The sequence below is a fragment of the Parus major genome, chromosome 6 (assembly GCF_001522545.3).
Source record: "Parus major isolate Abel chromosome 6, Parus_major1.1, whole genome shotgun sequence".
NCBI classification, from domain to species: Eukaryota; Metazoa; Chordata; class Aves; order Passeriformes; family Paridae; genus Parus; species Parus major.
In genome coordinates this window covers 29,122,805-29,145,025 of record NC_031775.1, presented here as the reverse complement: position 1 = coordinate 29,145,025, position 22,221 = coordinate 29,122,805, and the positions used below count along the sequence as shown (strand labels likewise).

General features: G+C 39.9%; 1 protein-coding gene across 2 annotated transcripts; it reads right to left on the bottom strand.

Moving 5' to 3' along the window:
- Positions 1–548: 548 nt before the first annotated feature.
- Positions 549–22,195, bottom strand: SEC23IP (SEC23 interacting protein). 2 transcript variants are annotated; one of them, XR_004498167.1, is made up of 20 exons: positions 22,007–22,195; positions 18,054–18,577; positions 16,476–16,665; positions 15,817–16,010; positions 15,415–15,504; positions 14,129–14,249; positions 13,710–13,799; positions 12,935–13,076; positions 11,493–11,701; positions 10,736–10,854; positions 9,995–10,165; positions 9,527–9,622; positions 9,142–9,348; positions 8,840–8,995; positions 8,173–8,275; positions 7,053–7,238; positions 6,451–6,613; positions 4,413–4,513; positions 3,590–3,768; positions 549–2,228 (listed from the first exon to the last, which is right to left on the bottom strand). XR_004498167.1 is itself a non-coding variant. In XM_015633684.3 (19 exons), exons 1-18 carry the CDS (start codon positions 22,152–22,154, stop codon positions 4,432–4,434), a joined length of 2,991 nt encoding a protein of 996 aa, XP_015489170.1. In that variant the 5' UTR covers positions 22,155–22,195; the 3' UTR covers positions 820–2,228; positions 4,413–4,431. The 2 variants fall into 2 exon arrangements, 1 of the variants encoding a protein (XP_015489170.1); XM_015633684.3 differs by lacking the exon at positions 3,590–3,768 and having other exon boundaries at positions 820–2,228.
- Between the last annotated feature and the right edge of the window lie 26 nt (positions 22,196–22,221).

Below are 22,221 nucleotides of genomic sequence, written 5' to 3'. Positions count from 1 at the left end.
ACAGTATTTATTTTGTTTTTCTTTGTTTTACATAACCATAGGTTACAGTTATTTTTCCTTCCTTTATGTCTAAATTTCCATTTGCTTTTAAGAGGTAATAATGGCTTGTTACTGTAATTGCAGCCCATTTTTTGTTTCTGTAAGTACAACTAATTTTTATGCCATATTCCCAAACCAATTTCTGCACTCCAGATGTTCCTCATTCCTGCAGCATCCTCCTGTTCCCTCTTCCATTGCAAAGGCAGCTCCTTGCCAGCCAGGGGCTCCCTGCAACAACTCTCACACACCCATAAAATCTGACTGTTCCTTGGTACTGCTGATCGCTCCCAAGGGGATGTCACAGCCCAGCACCTTCTTAAAAACGCTATTTAAGCAAACTCAGATTGCTCAGTGTGGCAGAGTTGATAAATACAAGTGCACATAACCCTCCACTCTGATATTTAACATGAAAATGAGGCCAGCAGTCATGGGGTTTTTGTAGTGTATATATATATATATATTTAAAATGCATTCTAACTAACAAAGGACATTGTAAAGCTTAAGAAATGTTGTGTGGCAGGTTAATTTATTAAGATACAAAGACATTTGTCTGTTTTGGATAAAAAGTTGCCTTTGGCAAACTTGCTCCCCAGAGCAAGAAGGATTTTGGAAAGCCGGTTGAGTGGGAAGCCCCAAGACTCAGTAAAAGGTCACAGCCCATGGCAGACAAGGAGATGCCAAGGGAAGTGTTGGGTCTTGAGAAGCCAAACAGGAAAATCTCATTGCTGTCCTCAACTGTCAAACGTGAGAGTACAAGAGAAGACAGAGATGTTATTTTTGAAGATGCAGAGAAAGGACAAAAGGCCACAGATACAAGCTCCTCCCAGAAAATTTCAACTGTGTATTAGGAAAAAAAATGTAATCCTAGTAATCAAACATTACAACAGGGCCAGAGAGGCAAAGGATCTCCAGCCTTAACAAGGTCCTAAGCTGGGAAGTTGGACTAAGCAACCCTCCAAGCAATTTTTTGTGATTAAATACAAAACCTTTTTGTAAAGACACAGTGGAAATAAGGTAATTTTAATTACAGCCATCAATTTATATATACACATTAATGTGTATTGTACACATATCAAGGAAAAAAAAAAACATACTGCATTTCAAAATTTGTTTACTGCAATAACAGAGGCAAATAGCCAGGAATTAGGTTAAGCCACTAATATTAAGGAAAGCCACAATGTGTGTGTGAATCAAAACCAGAGAGAAAGTTACAGAAGCTCAGTATTCAGACATGAATTCCAAAGGTTTCACAATACCTAACTCACCTCAACCTCACCACATGAAAATGGAGTCTGGATTGCAGGGCTGGATCTAGATTATTATCTAGCACCCATAAGCTTCAGGTTCCTATTTACAGTAACTGTTTTGAGATGTTAAACTGTAAGGTCAAGGTAAGTGTTTTAGCTCTCACAACTGCAGCCTAGTTTCACTAAAATTGCCTTAATTAACTTAGAATAGTCTGTGATTCTATAATTACCAGATCAAACTGTCATTTTAAATCGTTCCTTATTTCAGGATATGTGAACACTGAACTAGCTGTAACAAAATTCTAGTATTTTCAAAGTCAAAGGTTCATTTTTACTTAAAAAAAAGCCACAATAAAACTCTTAACAGAGGCTTAAAAAGGTCTTTATAAAATAATCTCCATCACACTTACAATAGTAAGAAAATGATTCTGGTTGCTAGTTTTTAGTAAATATGAACTGGTTTATGTAATCTGTATTAAAGACGGTTATAACTACAGTTCACATTTCATTTCTTAAAGGTGGACGAACAAATGTGCCAAGAAAAGTTAATTATTGCTGTTTCTCATCAAGTCCTTTTTACTAAGGACATGCTGCCTTGGAAGGCAAGGCATATCTCGCAGCCAGCTGAGCCAGGAGAGCTGAAGGACAGAAGTTATGATTTGCATACCAATAAAACCTTCTTCAAACACCTTATATTTGGCAATAATACAACTGAACTGATTTCAGATCAAATCTGTGTCATTTCATCCATCTCCTGAATGACAGTGTTGATCATCTCATAACTTAAGTTTGCTTGAAGTGACACAAGAAGGTAGAATCCAAGCAAGTTCTGGACCAGCAGGAGAAAATCCTCTGATGCTTATCTGTCATATGCAACTATGAAAATACCAGATGTTCTTCAGAGGGTTTTTCACCAGGTCTGCTGGAGCAACAGCTATGGCTCTGCAGAGAGAACAAACATGGACATATTGGAAATAGGAAATCTATCAGGTTTTCTATTCCTGCAGTAGTACTAATCAAATTAAATATGCCACCATTTAATTTCAAGAGGGCTCAGAAAGATCTAGAAATCCATACACGTTTTTAATCAAACTTTACATACAGGAAAGCCTCTAAAATGTACTTTCTGTGGACACAAATTGGCAATTACAACTGCAAACACAAAGCTCACAACAACTGCTAATAGGGTGTCATTCATTATACATTTTAACCAGCTGTTAGATTCTTTAGCTTCTGGTAATAAATTATCCTAGTGAGGATGGTGATAGTTTATATGTCCAAGGTTTAATCTGCTGGTGTACTTCTTCTCGTTGTTTACATGAAACCTTACACTACTATTTTACAAAGAGCAGCTTCAAGATGGTCTAGAAGACCTAAACCAAGTCACTCATACAAAATAAAATGGATATTGCTGTCAGAGGCACTACTGGATAATCCATTAACTTCACACTGCCACCCTTCATGTTTCAAGGTCTCAAAAGAACAGAAAAAAAAAATAAAAAGCCCACATGACTGCTACCATTGGGGGAGAATTTTCCACTTCAGTACTTCCAGATTCCTTGTGATGAGATATTTTACACACCACATATAAAGACATTTCTCTTCATGTGGAAAAGACCCTGGTCTCGTGCTGTGCAGCCTTCCCAAGACACCACTTCAGTGCATTCTGCCCTCCCATTTAAGCCTCTGGTATCTGAATTCCAGTCTCAAACACTGTCCAGTCAAGCCAGTGCTGAGGGACATTCTGAGCAACTCCTGATGGAATTACAGACTTCCCTGATTGTGCTTTGCTGTGTGATATCCTGATAAACTGTCCCCCAACTGTGTAGTTCTCAATGAAAAAAACACAATTATCCCAGCATCTGCTGCAGCTCAGCAACAAGCTCCACTGAGCTTTGCACTGATAAATCATCACATCCCATTCCCCCCTGCAATGAGGCTTAAAGGCATTTCCTTTGCAATGAGATTCCTATAATTTCAACCAGAACCATCATAAAGAAATAGAAGTAGAGAAAAAATTCTGCAACTGTGACTTGAGATTCTGCATAAGCCATTGTGATGACTGATACACCACTGTCAGAGCTGTGCAGCCAGCTGGTGCCTTTTTCCTTTTACTTCTCCATACTTTAAAGAAATGCATTTGATCAGCCTTGACATTTTATTTTAAAGAAAGCTGCTATCAACTGACCATCAGAAGCACTCTGTTACAAAAGAGTACTAAAGCTGTAGGGTAGCAATGAAAGATACCTAAAACATTCCTCTGAAATGTCAAGCATTTCTCTTCATGCTGGGTATTTATGTACCTTGACATTATCAGTTCTTCTGAAAATGGAGAAATACATCAGAAATTATCGTGTATAATTCCAAAAAGGCAAGGTGCGTATTATTTCTTCCTTGCCTCTCAAAAGACAGTATTTTCTTTCCTGGAACATCCAGTGATGCAAACTGGTACAACACAGATCCTCAGTTTGGAAACCTACATCTTAAAATAAAAATACCTCCAAGAATATTTCAGATATAAGTTACTCAATTATAATGTGTACTTAATTTCTTTTCAAAGCAAACTTCCATGCTGTGTCATTTCACTTTTTCTACTGAAAGTCTTAATCCATACAAAGATAATAAAATACTGACCTAAATAAGGGTCTCATTAATTTATCAACAGCAATGTTTAACATCTTCTGAGGAGACAAACAGTTTTTTGCTGGCAAATGTGCACCATTAGTCAACCAATCCAATATGGACACTGAAACAGTGAAACACTTTTGGTGTCTTTAATCCACAGCACTGTAAATAAAGTTTCATCATATCCAATTTCACCAAAATTTCCTATTCTTGAACATTCACTGAACAACCAAACTGAACTGAGGGAGAAGCATAATAGAGATCATACTTCAGTTGTATTTGTAGTGGCAATTATTATCCAGAACCAAAACATCAGATATCTTCTGTGAATGAAAGGAAGAACTCAAAGGCTTCCTTTGCATTCAAGTTTAGAAACTGTTTTTGCAAACAAAATGACATTTTATGGCTGCTTCATAATTTACTTCAGAGGAGAAAGGGAAAGACATCTAAGCTGCAGCTAAATTTGATATGATCACAGAAGTTACATCAGAGCAAACTTACAAATTCAGGTTTTTATACATCAATGCTGTGGCTGCTCAGGATTGATATTCATGGTCCTGTATATCTCTTTGAGAAACAGCAAGGCAGTGTCTTCAGATCCCCTAGGAAGAATGAATTAAATTAAACAAAAGGAAAAAAGGGAAGAAGAAAAAAAAATAAAGGAAAAAGTTAGTTCAGTATGGTCTATCAATATCAGATAGTCTATTGATGGCCTAGTATTTATTTCTCATGAACATGAGCTTACCTCTACCGACTTCTTTCAAGCTATAAATCCACACAAGTTTTCAATTATTTCTGCTATCAACCCCAGCCTGTGCATTCACCTTTTCTCTAGTGCATTTCCTCCTCCTGTCCTCCCTAACTTCCTAAGCTGCAACTATAAATCCCCACCTCTACCCACTTCTTTGACATTGCTTCCTTGTCTTAATCCCCTCAAATAATGTATCACTTTTTGTCCTGAATATATTCCATACTTCGTTCTACTCATTTTATCTCACTCTATTAATTAGCCCAGTTCCAGCAGCAATATTCTAATTCTTCTCTAATTGGCAGGCCCTTAATTGTAAACAGACTATGTTAAATACCCATAGTCTTCCTCTCTTCCTTACCATTAAAATGTTAGGTAGCTCTCAAATAATTTAAAGATTAATATCATTCAAGTGCAGTGTTTTTAAGTGCTGTTTTCCCTCCTCTTTTCAAAAATTAAAGCTTTGGGCTATCTGAATTTAAAGTTAATATGAATAGACTTAATTTTTTTCTTCAACTATAAAATGCTATTAAAACACACATAAACAATACCAACATAAAAACAAAAACAATGTTAAACAGGCAAATTTTAACAAAGTTCCAGAGCTAAAGGAGATGTTAGATGAGGGCAGCTTCCCATGCTTTTTAAAATCAATGATATATGGAGCCAGTAAAGGAGATTTGGATAGTTACAACTGTGATCCTCCAAATATGAGGAACATAATTTGCATAACACCAGCACAGAATTAAACATGCAAGCTAAGGAACTACATGTATTTTTCACCATTCAGCACCAACATTTCTTGATGGTCTCTTCATTAAATGAGCAGCAAACAAGTAAGCAGAAGGTTCAACACAGAAGCTCCAATCTCTCCAACACTCAGAGCATTTCATTTAAAGCTTTTGCCAACATTCCTTAGGAAAAAAATCCTCTCTTATTTGGGTTATTAATCACTATACTGATCTTCCTTACTCGAATGACCAAAACAGCTACAGGTACCACGTGTTTTAAATCCTGGCAGTGATCGGCTGCCACCCTGTGGAAAGAATTCCCATCCCTTCAGCCCTGGCTGTGGAACGGCACTGCCACCACCAGGTCACCCTGCCAGAGCTCAGTGCTCACAGCAGCCCCGGTAACCCCTCCTCTCCTCTGGCAGGTGCTGAACTTCCACGGGGAAGTGATGATGGCTCTAATGAGACCCTTCAGGTAAAGCCCTCAGAGCTGTGTTTTAACCTCTGGAAAACATCCTGCTGCTAAAATTACCTACTGAAAACCAAAACCTTCAGAAAGAATGTAAAGCACTCTTTGTCCAGCACCTGCTGAACTCAAAATGAGGAGTCAGTCACTCCTCCCTCACCAACATCACTTTGGACAGCTCACAGCTGACACCCAAGGTTGGCTATTACAAGGTGTGCTGTTAAATATAGTTCACACATCCCTTGCTCTGCCAGAAGAAGCAATAAAGTTTTACCACTTACTGTAGTCTAATAAAAATCCTTTGTGAACGCTTTTATTTGAAAAACTAGTTTTGAAAATACTTCCAGAGCTCTCCTTTATTTGAAATTACAGTAGCTAAAAATGTGTACCTGGAGTGTCAAAGGTCAAGAACAGTGTTCAATGTCTTTATTGCAAAAAATCTGTTTACTGTGTGTTAACACAGGATTTTATTTTGAGATAGGATTATCAGATAGTGACATGCAAGCACAACACCCTGAGCCTGACACTCCTGGACAATCACACATGCTGTGTACCATAAGCAATATTTCTGGAATCACAGGTTTTTCCCCTTACCAGTAGCACAGGTGACTCTGCAAAGCAAACAGGTACTCATTGAAGCTTTCTATTGGTTTCTCTTGTAGAACATAATCAATGCGACGTCCTCCATTCAGCATCCCAACCTTCACTGAAACATCTTCATCTTTTGGAGGGTCTGGGCTTTCAGTGATCTTCTCAGCTAAAATCAAAGTTTCAGATTTAAACTATTTTCAAGCACAGCCTGCTTGACTATAATTTAGAAATATTACCCATTTTTCCTGCTGTAATTTCCAAGTGTTTGTGATAAGACAGTAACAACCTGAACTGCCCAGTGTGGTTCAGAAAGGTTACTGAACTACAGGCTTACTTCTTTCCTAACACTTTAAACAGTTTTCTTAGGAAGTAACTGCTGAGTGATCTCTCCCTGAACTCACTCCAACCCACAAAGCTTCCACTGTAATTTCTCTTCCACACCCAGCTGAGGATGAGAGTGACAGAGCAGCTTTGGTGGGAACCTGGCATTTAGCAGAGACCTCCTTAACAAGGTCAGGAAAATCAATAGCAAACTGTCACTGGGATACTCAAGCGTCAACTTATTTGAGATAAGTTACAGAAAAGCCAAAAATGTGTCCACATACCTTCCACCACCTGCTTTTCTTCCTCCTCTTTAATTTGGTTAGCTACTTTCTCCAGTTCTGCTTGCAGCTGGGTTGAAGATGTATGAGCACGTGCAAATTCATTAAGGGTCTGCCATGCACTCTTCAAAGAGCTAATAAAGCCCTGCTTCAGATCAGATCCCATACGAGACAGAGAATCTTTCAGCTCTGAGAAAGAGAAAAAAAACAAACAAAAAATTTAATTCAGAAGGATTTAAAATTACCAACTAAAACCAAAATTATGGAAGTTCTGTTCAATAAACATCCCAATTACCAGGGGAAGCAGGCCTGCTATGTCATAAATGTGTGTTTCTTGCTTCTCTATTCCATTTAAATAGATTAGGTGAAATGCAATTAATACACAACTGACTTCTTACTGAACAGGTCAATGAATTCACCTACATCAAAGTAAAAACAGTAAGCAGCAACAGACCATATTCTTCTCCTTTACTATACCCACTTTTGGAGAGTTGTAACCTGAAACAAGCATCTTGTGCAGTCTAGCAAAGCAGACTCACTCTAATGGACAATTCCCAAGGACAGATACTGCAGAATCTCTCCAAATGCATGAAGAGAGGCTTTCAGGAGGGCTCTATGAACTTACACAGCAGCAAAACTGACTTTCCTTATTAGATGTGCAAAATTTAAGTAAAGCACCTTGGTCTGATGCACACCCATGAGCAACAAAATCAGTCCCTGCCCTCCAATGGCTACAGAACCTCCTTCTCCCTCAGGTTCCCACACTGAACAGACTCTGGTTAAACACATCATGGTGCTCATTAGGGACACCAATAAATTTGGTTTCTGTTTCACAGCTTCTTACAAATGAAGGTGATCAAGTACAATGATCAATGTACAGCAATTTTTTAATAAAACTTTGGTTAATAAGAAGGTTAAATCTGAAGGAAATATGATTATTACTTGGGAATGATATTGTGAATGCCCAGATTATGGGGCTGGGTAGAATCACCTCTGATGTTTAGGAAAAATATGGAGTCAGATATCCAGGGATATTCATTAGTCTCTGAAAATCTTACAATATTCTAATGCATCAAATGAGTAAATAAGCATAGGATCCATATTAAATAAGTTTTCTTTTTACCCAGATGAAGTCTTTTTCTGCCTTTATGATGTGGAATGAGAACTGGTTTTAAATCCATGTCTTCAATGATCATTGGTTCTAACCTGTAAGCTACTGGATCAAGCTGTTAAGAGACAACACATTGACATTTAGTTATCTTTAAAATTATTCCAATTACCACTTTTCAGTGAAAAAAATCCCTATTTGTGGTTTATAGACAACCAGTTTTGAATTCTGCACTATTTAAATTTACAGAAATTCAGTTCAAGACATATTAAGCAGGTTCATGAACTACTTTGGTCTTGTTCTCCTGCAGAAGGAGATTCTAATGAGGAAACACAATAGCAAGATTTCCTTGCACTCAATCTCTAGCAACATTTCACTGTTCAATTGTTAAACAAAATGAGACAAAGGAGGACAAACAGTGCATGTAAAAAAAATAAATATTCCATTCAAATCTACAAGAGTGGCCTCAATGCACTCAATGCAAAAATCCAAACAACTCCCCCCCCAAAAAAACTTCCTTAATTCTGAAAAGAAACAAGGCAAATACTATCAAAACAACCCATGCCTGGAAATGCATGTAGGGGAACAAGAGGTGTCATGCTCAGAAGATAAAACTTAGTATTCTGCCTTTTTTGTGATCTACATCAACTAAAATCGAATTCTTAAAAGCACTGCTACTCACTGGGTGATAGATATTAAAGAATCCCTTGCAGGTAGGGAGCCTGTAGTTTTCATCAATCTTCTCCACACCCCTCACAGTAAGGAACACACCAATAGGGGACCCAAGAGCAAAGAAAATATCTGGTTCAAAGTCCAGTGCGCTGTAAACCACAGAAACCTACCAGACAGAAATCAGACACATCATCTCTCAGAACTTCAAAGGAAGCAGTGAAAGGTCATCAACATTAAAAAAAATATAGTGAAAAGAGAGGACTGATCAAATCCTTTAAATTGTTCAAATCATTTAGATCTATGTAGTCTCACCTGGCCAGTTCCAACTTCAAAATACTCATAGTCAATGTTCACAGAAGACACAGATGCACCAACTGGGAGCTTCCTCTTTGAGTGCATCTGACCAGACTCTGAAGGTGACACAGAAGAAACTGCCTCTTTTGGTTTCTGGGTGTCTTCTTGAGTCTGGAGTGTGGCAGCCAGCACAGCTTTCTTTTCTGCTACTGCTTTCTTCTGCTCCTTTTGAGAAAAGTTTTAAAGTTAGGGAGAATAAAAGTTAATTTCACAGTTGTCAAAATTTCTTTAATATATTCAGGATGCTAACAAGAATGTTCAAGAATAGAAGCTACTCCACAACAAGGAAGTCAGTTACATTTGCTGAACAACTTTTTATTTCAGTCCTGAAATATGTATTTACCTGCTTGGCAGCTCTGTCTTTTACAAAATTAGCTATTTTCTTTCTTGGTCCAAGAGGTATCCCCATCTCCTTGAGGTCATCAACTGTACACATGAGCTAAAGAAACAAACACCAAACACACACATCAAAACGTTTTTCTAGAAGAAAAAGTACTTGTAACTTTTCTAGTGAATTGAATAATTTCTTACTGGCAATGACTTATGAAATTGTTCACTCAATTTATAAAACTACAGAAAATGAAAAAAATTAAAAAGATATGACACAAAGTGCCTTAACTGGAAGGATGCATCAAACCAAGATAAAACAAGAGCTGCAGAACATGCAGTCTTCATACATTGATTATCTTATCTTTGCAACTGCTTTCATGGCCACAGAACTGAAAGGAAAAACAAAACAACAAGAAGAAAAGCCAAACAGAAACCTCCATACCCTGGGAAACCCCTACAAGTCAAGTGAACATTTTTGTACCAGAGACTCCATGTCAATCCGCTCCTTTTCAAAGGTGCTGGCGTACTCTGACAAACTGAGCATTTCCAGAGTCTTCTGCAGAGTGGGAACATCTTCCTCTGCCTCAGCCTCACAAAGGTCATCAGCAGAAGTAGCAATGGAGGAGCCCAAGGAACTGGTATCTTCAGTCATCTCAACAGAACAGCACAGAAACAGAATCACATCCTCTAACAGTGGAAAACCAGTAAGCAGCAAGCAAAACCACGTTTAACTACTTTCTCCTAAAAACATTATCAAGCAAGCTCTGTAAATATATATCCATTTTTAGTGAAGCAGGATACAGATTTTCCACTAAAACAGACCTGCGAAATAAATATCTTAAAATTACTATGAGAGATAAAACACTCAAAAGTGCTTCCTTTTATTCCTCAAACAACTGGTCACCATTTCTAGTCTAAACACAAATTGCTTTCCTTTTCTGCACCTCCCCCACCACTTAGATACTGCTAGACCAAGTTACATGTTCACAAGGGTCAAAGCTGATGCTCACCATCAAATCTCACTACTGGCCTACTTGGAACTTAAGAGAGATCTAATTAATTTGTCCTGAGAAATGACAGTATTTACAAAACAGCACCTTTCCATTTGCATGTTTAGAAATGTACTATTCAAAACCCACAAACTTGGTTCAGTTATAAGAAAAAATGACTAAAAATATCAGATCTATTGGAAAAGATCTGGAAAGACCAGCATGCAAGTTACCTGTTTATCATGAACAGCCACGTCCTTCACACTCCCATTAACACCAGAGAATGGTCCAGAATTTACTGATGAAGCCAAGTCTTTCTGGTTAGACAATATGTCAAATAGAATTAAAGAACCTGCAAACAGGAATTAGAGTTGATTTAGGAAAAATATCAGGTTTTCCTGTCCCTAATCTTGAGCAAATTTATATGCAATAGTAATGCCACAGTATAGTTTGATCAAAAGAGATGGCTGAATTAAAAAAGCCATATATTATATCAAACATAACCACTCTCAGCTAAAAGCAACCCCTTTTTTTCCCTGCTCATGCTTTATATAGTTGTCATGACTAAATTATTTATATATTTTTTTATATACATTTTTCCTTAAACACCTGAGTGCTTGATGAGCTGGAGGAAAAGTGTCAGTCCAAACCAGTATGTCAGTATGCTGTTCTAACACTCATTCCATCTTCTAAAAAATGATTGTACCTTTACTAAGTGGGGGTTCTGAGACACAGACATCACCCACCTAACAAGACACCAGATAACCTGTTAACTTTTTAACACAGATTAGACACTAAGTTTTCATGATGGGAAATACTAACTTTCTCTCAAAGCCTGCTAAACTCAACCGTTAAGAGGAGTTTGTCAGCTGTTTTCTGAAAGACAGTCATGCCCTAACAGCCAAATTGAGTTTTATGCATAACAAAGGGGCCATTTTCCTTAAAGGAGGAACTGATTTGGAATAAAAGCAACATTCCTCAGACAATCACCTAAACTGTGCCCAGCCACAGAGACTCCCCCTTTGAAGTCGGGGTTGCGGCTCATGAAGAGCGCGTACAGGCGGTTCATTTCCATGCCCACTTTATCCACGATGGTCTGGCAGTAGGTGGGGCTGTTGTAGAACAGGATGTCGAGCAGCGTTTCGTTGGTGAAGTGCCTCAGGCGACCAATGCTCGGCAAAGTGATTTTCTTTATGTTCCTGGTAACACAGAATCGTTAAAAGTGTGAAAGGCTTTAAGGAAACACTCGTGAGGACTTTGTCAGCTTTTGAAATTAATGCAATGTAAATGCTATAGAAAGAGTCTCTAAAGAGATTTTAAAAACCCATACAGCCTTCTGGCCTTGTTGCATATTCACACATTAATGCTACCTGCTGATTGCAGTATTGAGAAAGATACAGCTCCTTTTCCTCTCCAGGCTGAAGAAATGCCTGAAATAACCTCTTTTCTATTCCAACACTGCTCTCATAAAGTGCCAGGGAAGTTTGGTGAGCAGATTGAAGGGGAAGAGAAAAAAGAAATTGCATATAAAATTAGAATCATAGAATGGTAATACTCTCTTTTTGAAGAAAAAGCTTGGCATCACCATCTGCCTGCCTGGAGTCAAGACAGCTGCACTAGAATTGCTATAGACTTGAGACTGCCTGGTTTGATTAACAGAATAAGGATCCCTCCTCATGCAGTGCTCAAATACAAATAAAACACCAAGGCTGGAGAAAAGCAGTGTGATTTGACTGAGCTACAAGAGTCTGGAGAACATCAGCATCCCTTTAAGTGGCACAGATTGCCACCCTCACAATTTTTACTTCCCCAGCTTTGAGAAAGGGGAACAGCTTGAAATGTGAAGTCACAGCAAAGGGGTAGGCACATGGAAAGGATTTTAAACAGATTTTGAAACTTCTACCCAAATATAGAATACTTTGCTTCAAAAAAAAGAGAACCCCTTGACTCAAGTGCCTAATCATAATTCAGGCACTCCTCTAGGACTGGACAGAAGGCTTAATGTCTTCCTCAGAAATAACTCCTAGGGTTAAATTCAATCAGACTGAAAGAAAGTAAAGAATAGAAAATTCTCCACTCTAAATTGAGCACACCTGATACTGGACAAAACATCTCCAGGCTCACCACCTCATCCTTGTGATCACAGACTCACAGACTCACTCATCAAGTATCATGCATTGGCCACTCATGCAAATCCAGAACTGAACAGGTGTGTGCATGAAAATAAACAGGAGAAATATTCCTCACACCTTCCCAGCTTTCCAAATACTCCCCATCAAAACGTAAATCTAAAAAAATCTGCAATTCTCTAATCCAGTCCTACATTTACTCATGTATCCTACGGAGCATATGAACTGCTCTTTTTCTCCACTTTCCATAGCCCATTAAAAAGTAGCTTTTAAGATGTTTTCAACATTAAACAAAGCCCTCACCTGTCTACACCTGTTGCATCTCCATGCAGAGAACTGTGCCAATGAACTGGAAGGAATTCCACCCTGCTCACTTTGCGTTCCTCCAAACATTTCTTAAAGTGAGTCTGCAACAACTTCAGAGAAACAGTCCTAAAATCATCAACTGTGAAGAAAAAAGAATAATGAAAATCTGATAGCTGCAGTACTCAAGTAATACATCAATAGTCCCTCCTTCCCCTTAATTTCACAGATAGTCAGAATACAAATGATGAAAACTGAAAATTGGAAAAAATCTTTTCAAGTACTACTATTTTAACAATAAAAAAGGACAAATTTTTGTTAAGAGTGGATTTTCTAGTAAGCTTCTATTTATCTCACAATGACTGCCTGTTCACTCCATAACCAGACAGGGCTTTCTTTATTTACTCAGTTGTACCAAAATGCATTTAAAAAAAAAAAAGAAAACACAAAACCACACCACACATCCACTCACACCACAAAAAGAAAAGCAAAAAAACTAATCAACCAAAAAAAAAAAACCCTCACCACACATCCCAAAACCCAGATCATCCTGCAAGTATGATACTGAGTACTAGTAATAACAGCTAAAGCTTCACGTTTGACAGAACACAGATTCTGCGTTTGGAAAATAACCATGGAAATATTGAACTTCTTAACATTAAAGATTCCTCTTTCAAAAAAAAAAAAAAGAGATGTGCTTATCTGAATATGAGCTAGACAGAGCCACATTTAAACAGCAAGAATCCAACTGCTCATTATACAAGCCCAAACTTACCACATTCAACAATGCTTCTAAACCTCAAGTCACATACAGGACCTATGCCATGAACCATAAATACCAGATGGTCAATTTGGGACATTTCTCCTGTAGGAAAAAAAGAAGGAAAACATTCAGAGTACCAATGTATATAGAAGGCATAAAGTTTAGAGTCTAGCAAGTGTAATACACTCTTGTTTTATAAACATACATAACATGGCTCAGGACATAACAGAGCCCACAGGACTCCTTTGATTAAAACACTCCAAAACCAGATAACCTCATCAAGAAGCTGAGATGAAGGAATAACTTCAATCTTTAGACTTCAGGTACGAACAGCACACAGCCACTCCACCCACTACTATCCAGCTTCTGCAAAGATCTAAACTGACTGCTCCCAGTGCAGACCCAAGTACACCAGGAATCTCATCACCTACCATCAGGAATCTCATCATGGTCATCATCAATTCCACGTTTCACTACCCTTGGCCTTGTCTGCCCATCCTGAGTGGTGCCCCATTCATCTGGTGTGGCAGAAGGCTGGAACTGAACTATGACCTGCAACACATACAGTGTCCAATTCCAACCATGGAAAACCCTCATGACTCTTACTGTTAGTCCGAAAACACTGCATGGTTGAAAATATTTTTGACTGCTTTACTTTGCATCTGAACATCAAATGTTTTCTTCCACAAAATCCTCATTAGTGAGAAAAGCAAACAGATGACTCAAAGCAACCACTAGGTGAAGAAGCTGGGCCTACCCAGTGATCCTGAACCATTTTAAATCCTCAGCCAAGCATTATTCAAGCTCCTCCTTCCCAGTCTCCAGTAACCACTCTTCCTTAGCAGATTACTGCTAATGTGAGGAAATTGAATGCTACCTGATTTACAATAACTCTATCACAAGGAGAAAATAGAAAGAGTGCAGTGCTTTTCAGGGAAGGACAACAGCATCTAAAGTAGTCCAAAAACCTTAAAAAGTGAGGAATTCAGTAATAGAGTTGTTTATAGTACTTAGAGTCCGAACCCATATTTACGACACCAAGTGGTTTAAATGCTCCTTCTCTAGATTTTTACTGGACAGAATTCCCTAACCAGGATTATTAAACACTTTAAGTAGGATTAACCATGATCCTTTCTGGCCCTTGGAAGTTCTGTGTATTAATTACTGCATCTGTGGTAAGTGAACAGATAACAGCATTGATCAATAAGGCTGAAGTCCATGTTTTAATCACATGAGACCATTCATAGAGTATTTAGAATACTTTTAAAGCTTGTCTTGCTATACTTTCTTATGGCCTGAAAATAAGCAGAAACCTTCTCAGGCCCTAAAGAAACTATTTACCTTATAGTTAGATTAATGCTCTTCTCCACATTAAAGCTCTTCATTTTAATTATCTTTTGTTTGGTACAGACTGAGCTTAAACAAATTTAAATTGCTTACCATTTGCTGCCGGCTATGCTCAGCCAAAATATTTACTATGCAAACCCTTATTCTCTTTAGGTTTCAGAAAGTACTGTCTGTTAACCACATGACAGCACACTGAAGCAAGCACAAGTTCAGTGTTCTGTAAACTTGATCATCTTTACAGCACACACACCCAGAACAAACAACTGATATGTTTCATGCAAGATTAAGACCACATTCAATTTATGCTTCCATCCATTTTCTCACTCCCCCCGAATGAATCCTGTGAGACACAATTGTCAAAATCTATTACCTTGGGATTATGCATAACAATTGTCTCCCCATTTGGAAATTCAAGTCTCCGATGCCATTGGTTTGTAGTTACAGCCCTTTTATATTCTGCCTGAAACAGTAACAAGTTACACAAAATCAGCATGGCAACCTTCTCAGTCTTTTGTGGCCTCATGCAATGCTACAGCTAAAAATTACATCATTTTCTTTATATAAAAATGTCACATGTAGAGCTACACAGGCAGTGTAGGTCACAGCAGTGCAGGACTGATGCAGAAGTAATGTGGCCTTCTAGACACCCCTCTTTCCAGGATTTCCTTATGTTCCAAGAAGTGCATTCTGAAAATCATCTTCACGAAACAGGAAGAACTGTTTCTACGGTGATTAATACAATGAACTAACAAGATCTCTGTGACTTACTGACCTCCAATTTGTCACTGAAGTCCTCAGTGTAAGGGATGAAGCGGCTGTCCTTGTCTCCCTTGTAGAACCACAGGCAGCGCCTCACTTCCGAGGGCTCCTCGTCCCAGTACACGGCTTTCCTCACGCGCTCGTACAGGAACACGTCGTAGCGGCCGCCGTCCGTGCTCAGCACCACGCTCTCGGGGTCAGGCTGGACTGGGACACACAGCCACACGTGGTTACCACACCAGTACAGCTCTGCTCTCTCAGCCCAGCCCCAGACACTCCTGGCATCAATATTAGGCCATTAGGGCTGTCAATCACACCACAGCAGTGAAGCTTTGTAACACTGTGATGCTTCTAGAATGCTTCTATACCCTGTACACAACAAAAAGCTTGGAAAAACTCCCAAACAGAAATACTTATTCCAGAACTGGCAGTTTAACAAAAAGGTGACCTAAGACACAAATAACAAGGAGTTCTGTATGAAAATCTGATACCTACTTGGGATGGTACATCTCAACACTAACAACATCAAGCAGTGATGATGTCAATGAAACAAATTAAGTGGCACAAAAGACATCTTCAAAACCTTACTTATTGCTGCCACACACACGAGTGGCATTACCCCAATATTTTCCTTTAGTCCTTCTGCTCACCTCTGGATAAGACAGGACTTACCAGAATTATAGACCTCCTCTAGTTTTGCAGAATCCAGAATGCTGAATGGCATCCATATTTGCTTGTCCTCCACCTCCTTACAGTAGAACCAGTGGGGCTGAACTGGCTCATACTGGTTCTGCAGCAGCACAGGAGGGGCTGGGACCAGGGGTCCTGCAGGCCTGGCAGGCTGGAGCTGGGACTGTGGAAACTGAAAAAGAGATGGATTCAGCACTTCAGTCTTAGAGCTTTTACAGAATTCTTCTATACTTCACTATAGGGAATACTCTGAAACTTTATTTCTAACATGTTTTCCTCCCCAAGAACATTACTGTTCATTCAAAAAATATTGTCCACTTTATCATTTTGAGAACTTACACCTTCTCAAACTGAGAAAGAATGTGAATTTCAATACCACAAACACTGTTAAAAACTGCCATGGTTTCCATCATGATTACCTAAAATCAGTGAGATTTCAAATATTCTCTTAAATTTTCAAAACTCGAGCTAAATTTGTTTCTTACAGCCACAAAATTTGACATGAAAATAAAAACACATTCTTCTCATTGTTCATTTACACATTATTATGCTTTTGCATAAAGACTCCCAGTTTTAACAAGTGGCCACTTGTTAAAGACCTGCAAAGTGACCAGAACAGGCAGATTTCAAACTCAAATGTAGCACCAGTGGCACAAGAAAAGTAACTGATTTTTAAATGGTCTACAGCCTACATAAAGATAATTGCATAGAAATTGTACAAAAATCCCAGTCAGTACAACTAAAAGCAACTGAAGTCAGCAGAACTACCTCAGTTCATGACACATTTAAAGGGGAAAAAAAAAGGCACCAAAATCTTGTACAATATATGAAATCCAACAAAAAGAAAATTATATAATCAAAAACTCCAGACTGTTTAGGTTCCACTGCCTTTGCTATGTTTTGCCATTGGATAACCTTCACATTCTTTATTCATGATAACAGAAATATAGCAATAGCTCAGGCAAAAATAAAAACAGTGTTTGCTGTTTTCAAGGCAAACGTGCCAGGTTTTATTAACCCATTGGCATTACTTTAATAATGCTTTTGTGCAGGTAGAAAAGGATGAAGATTGTTGCTTTATATCGCACAAAATCCTCAACTGATGTGTTCCAAAGCTTTTGCTGATAATTTTACACAACTTAGTTTCAAAAAGTTCTGGCTTCACAAAACCAGCTTGAAAAGAGATTTTAGCCCATATCTTTGAAATGGCTGAATGACCTAATTTGAAGCTGAGGCACAAAAAATGCAGCAACACAGCTGAAGCTCAGCAAACTCTGAAACCCACAGAAAAGAACAACAGAACTTCACAACCTGGCTTTGTTTCTGATACCCAGAAGCTCACAGAGCTACAGCCTCAGGGTACACTCACTTTAAAGATCAGCAAGTTTTCCTGGAACAACAGCTCCAAGCTATTTCTAGTGAAAAGCTTTTGCTGTTATAAATGGCTCAAGACTTCTTCTGGGTTACTTTTCAGAGAAGAAAAATCTTTAAAAGACAAAATACAGAGCTGAAAGAGGAAAATGACTTGTTTTGCTGTGGCAGCTGGAAGGAGTCACATACCTGTGTCAGTGGCCCCGGGGGTGTCTGGTACATCTGCACGGGTGGCACAGGGGACGCTGTGGCAGGGGGGTGGCTCTGCTGCAGCTGGGGCGGGGTGAGGTAGGGGTTGGCCCTGCTGCTCAGGGTGGTGTGCCTGTAGGGGTTGTAGCCCTGCTGCTGCGGGCTCCCCGCGGGCAGGGCGGTGCTGGCAGGTGGGGGACAGCTCTGCTGAGAGGGCTGGTATGGTGCCATTCCCACCTGGGAAGTGGGTGGTGCACTGTAAGACTGGGATTTGGGAATATGTGGTGGAAAGGCATTTTGCCCATCCTGTGACCCAGACACGAGTGGGAGTGAAGTGGGAGGTCTGGAGAAGGCTGGTGCTCCGACAGGTGTTGAAACAGTTGTTAAGGGTGGCTGCCCAATACTCCCAAAGGGATCACTGCTGCTGGGAACTTGAGAGAAGTAGCTGAAAGTCTGTGGTGGGTTGGGGCTGGCTGAAGTCTGACCCAAGAAGCTGTCCTCTTCCCCAACATCTGCAGAATCATCTGCAAAAACAAAAGCATCTTGTGAGAGCTCCAAATCAGTGTATGGGGTCAAAATGTTCTGTAACACCATCAGCTATGGCCAAAACTGTTGGCCCCCATAAAGCTTACACATCCTTGATTCAGCACATCATGAAATGAAACAAAAGATGAACACTTAAAACGGATCATGAAAGTCACTCAGTGTGCACAGAAAATGCAATAAATATTAAATAAGAAACCAAAATACAACTGGAGTCAGAACCTTCTAGGGCAATGTGACAGGCACTAAAATCCCTCTCAACTTCACTTATCCCCCAAATGCAATAATAACAACCTTGGTTCATATCCTTTCACCATGAAAACAGCTACTAAGCATAGAGGACTTTGTGTTCCAATTTTTTTAGGACAGAGCTTAAAAACATTCCTAAATAGGCCAAACTTACAGGATAAACCATCCATTCTTGCCTGTTCCTTCAGCAGAGTCCTCAAGGCTTCTCATCTGACTTGTAAGGTGACCATAACTCATAATCCCAAGCTATTTAATGAGCAGGACTTGCTTCAGTTCTCCCTAAAAATCCTACTCTAGACTTGCATAAAAGCTACATCTCTGATTCAGAAAAATCAGTCCCCATTCTGCATAATTGCAGGAGAGACTTTAAAAAGATGCAAAGCCATGAGTGCCCTTTTGCATGGAGAAAATAAATAAAAGAGGTCTTGATCAATCACAGTTTTCTACTTTGCAGTGATCTAGGAGCAAGTGGGATAAAAAGGAGGTTTGTCACAATTGTAGGTCCCACAGTAAGCTCACCTAAGGTTGTGATGGTCTGAGCAGCAGTGCCTGCCTGCTGAGGGAACAGCACCCTGCAAGGAGTCAGTGCCACCTGCAGAAACCAGCAGTGTTCCACCTGCCTGGCAATCAAATGATCCCAGGCTGTGGGGAAGACACCACAGAGGATCTCTGCTGCTCAGTCCCCAGGCAGAGAGACCAAGAGTGTCTGCAGCTGTGAGCAACCAACAACAAATGCCTTTATCCACAGCCAACACAACTGTAATAGGGAGCATCAAGGGAGTACAGGGGAATCCACAGAGAAGCCTCCCTAGGAAGCTGCTATTCTAATTAATTAATCATAAAAGACAGAGCTGCCAAGATTAAAAAGAACTATTTTAACCTTCTTTTAGTCTGTGCAGACACTGTCAATGTGAGGCATCACCTGCATTTATCAATTCCTATTGCTTTCACTTACAACCCTTGATCTCACTTTGATGAACAAAGCCAAAATCTCTGTGTGTGACCCACAGTGTGGAGAATGCAAGACCCAATGACCACTCTGAAGTCAGGCCTGGGGATCACCTCCCAGCTGCAAGCAGTAGCCATTTATACTAAATAAAAGGTCTCAGCTTCTAAACAATAAAATCCACATCTCATAAACAGTGTGGGAAGCACACTGCAAACAACACTGTCAACTCTCAGCTTTCCCAAACAATTGGCAGCAGAGCAAGCCGTTCACCTCACAGTGTCAGGCCACCATAAACATGCAGCAGTGTGCTCAAGAGTTCTCAAGGCCTTTAGCAAATGAATGTTCACAAAACACCAGTTTTATTCTCCAATTTCAAATTGGCTTTGGAGATTTAGCTTAAGTGCAGTTTTCCTTGCAAAATGGGGTCGACAAAAGTTCTGCCAAAATAAAAAACTATAGGTATATATGTATGTACATGCAGTTTCCCAAAACAAAATGTTAGCGTTTATCTTGACTTTTTCTAATTTTGAAAAAACTATGTTGTTAAAATAAGCACATCACACAAATGTTAAAAAATGAGTGTAGAGCTTTGACGTGTGTTCTCCCCATGCACAGACCAGTCTTTCTTCACCCATGACTGTGTCAACCTCCTGTACATCCCTCCCTACACACAGGCTGTCACCAGACAACCACAAGTGATTTCAGTTCACGTCCTCTCTGGGAATGCTCCTCCCTGCCTACAGTAAATATATTGGTTACATCACCCACACCTGAGCCAGAAAATGCATCTTATTGTCAAACTGCAAAGCTCAAGAAGATCCCAACAGCACCTGGCTGGACAAATGGTGAGTACACTTGACTGCGGGAACAGAACATTTAACAGGACATGGGCCTTACTTGGGCTGACATAGAATGTGGCACAGCCTCTGACACTGAAATTCACTCCAGCTGCAAAACCATGAATCCTCATCCAATCAAATTGTAAGTCACACAGAGAGCATAAGATTTATCACATTAATCAAATCCCATCAGATTTTTATCCCTAGCTGGCTTCAAAATGTTCAGGAAATTGCCAGGACAGTCATTTGTGTAAAGCTACTAGCTAGACCAGTTAAAAATTACTTTATTTTCTTAAAGAAAAATTGATGTATATTTGCATGAATGAAAACCTAGGAAGTTTACACAATGTAATCTGTATTTGATTTACTTCTTTATGATCTAATTTACTCAAATAAGCAGGAGTAATATTTTAATGTTTTTATCTCTCCTACCCAAAAAATGTAGTTGCTCTAAAAAACTATTCCAAAATCACACTTGGCAAACATTTTATTAAATCTAAAGAGAAGTACTGCACTGGTTTCCAGCTATATTAATACTTATTTTAGCTAAGGTAGCTAAGATACAACAGTGTTGAAATGAAGCTTTGAAGACTCAGCTTAGAATCGTTTGGATTAAAAGGGACCTTCAAAGGTCATTAGTCCAACCCCAACATGTACAATACAGTAAAATTTGAAATATCTGGTTTCTAGATGTATTTCTAATGTTTCAAGGTTTAATCTCTGACTGAACACATTCCCAGAAAAATCTTTATCTGAAACTGGCTGAGCATCAGATTTTAAGTAGCACACGCATGTGTTGGGAACACCATTAAAGCTTTAGGAGAAAAGGATATTAGAACCAGGCTTAAATTAGCATGGATATATAAGGTGGCTGCTTAATGGGCTATTTTCAAACCGGGAAAGCAGAAGATAACACGAGAAAGGGGAAAAACGTTTAAAAACACGAAAACATTAAGTATACACTGAATGGAAGCACTGACGCGTCGGTGAGCTAGAAGTGCGAAGATCAGCGCCCGTCCTTAGACACAGTGCTAAAAACTAAAAACCACATGCACAAGCATTAGGGAGGGGGGAAGTAGGAGAAATTTAGTAGAAGAATTCTTTAGCAGAGAAATTCTTTAAAAGAAAAAATTTAGGAAAGCAGAAAATGTCATCCCAAGCACCGTCTCTCCAGGGACACCTGGCTCGGGGAGCCCCAGCGCCGGGTCGAGCCCACACGAAGCGAGGCCCCCAGGCCCGCAGCCTCCCTGGGAGCCCCGGCTCGGCTCCGGGGGCTCCCCTGGCCGGGGACCCCGGCCCTTCCCGGCGGGAGCCCGCACATGCCCTGAGCTCCCGGCTGCCCTCCCTCCCTGCCTCCCATCCTCCCTCCGTACCGGCGGGCAGCAGCGCTGGGCCGGGCGGCGCAGCCGGAGCTTGGCTGACGGGGATGAAGGGTACGTTGAAGCTGAACTCGGTGGCGGAGGAGGAGAAGAGCAGGTTGGTGCCGGTGCCGGTGCCTCCCCCGGGTTTCGCCGCCGCCATAGCCGCGCCCCGGCCACGTCCCTGTACCGGCCCCTTCCGCCCTCACCCAAGATGGCGGCGCCGCCGC

What these genes read in the sequence shown, in the direction of transcription:
- SEC23IP (XM_015633684.3), bottom strand. Translation starts at nt 22,154, where the DNA reads ATGGCGGCGGCGAAACCCGGGGGAGGCACCGGCACCGGCACCAACCTG. An exon ending in AGAGGAGGTCTATAATTCTG is followed by an intron (nt 16,011 to 16,475) that starts GTAAGTCCTGTC and finishes TGTGTGTCCCAG; the next exon opens with TCCAGCCTGACCCCGAGAGC. An exon ending in TTGAAGTTGGAACTGGCCAG is followed by an intron (nt 8,996 to 9,141) that starts GTGAGACTACAT and finishes TCTGTCTGGTAG; the next exon opens with GTTTCTGTGGTTTACAGCGC.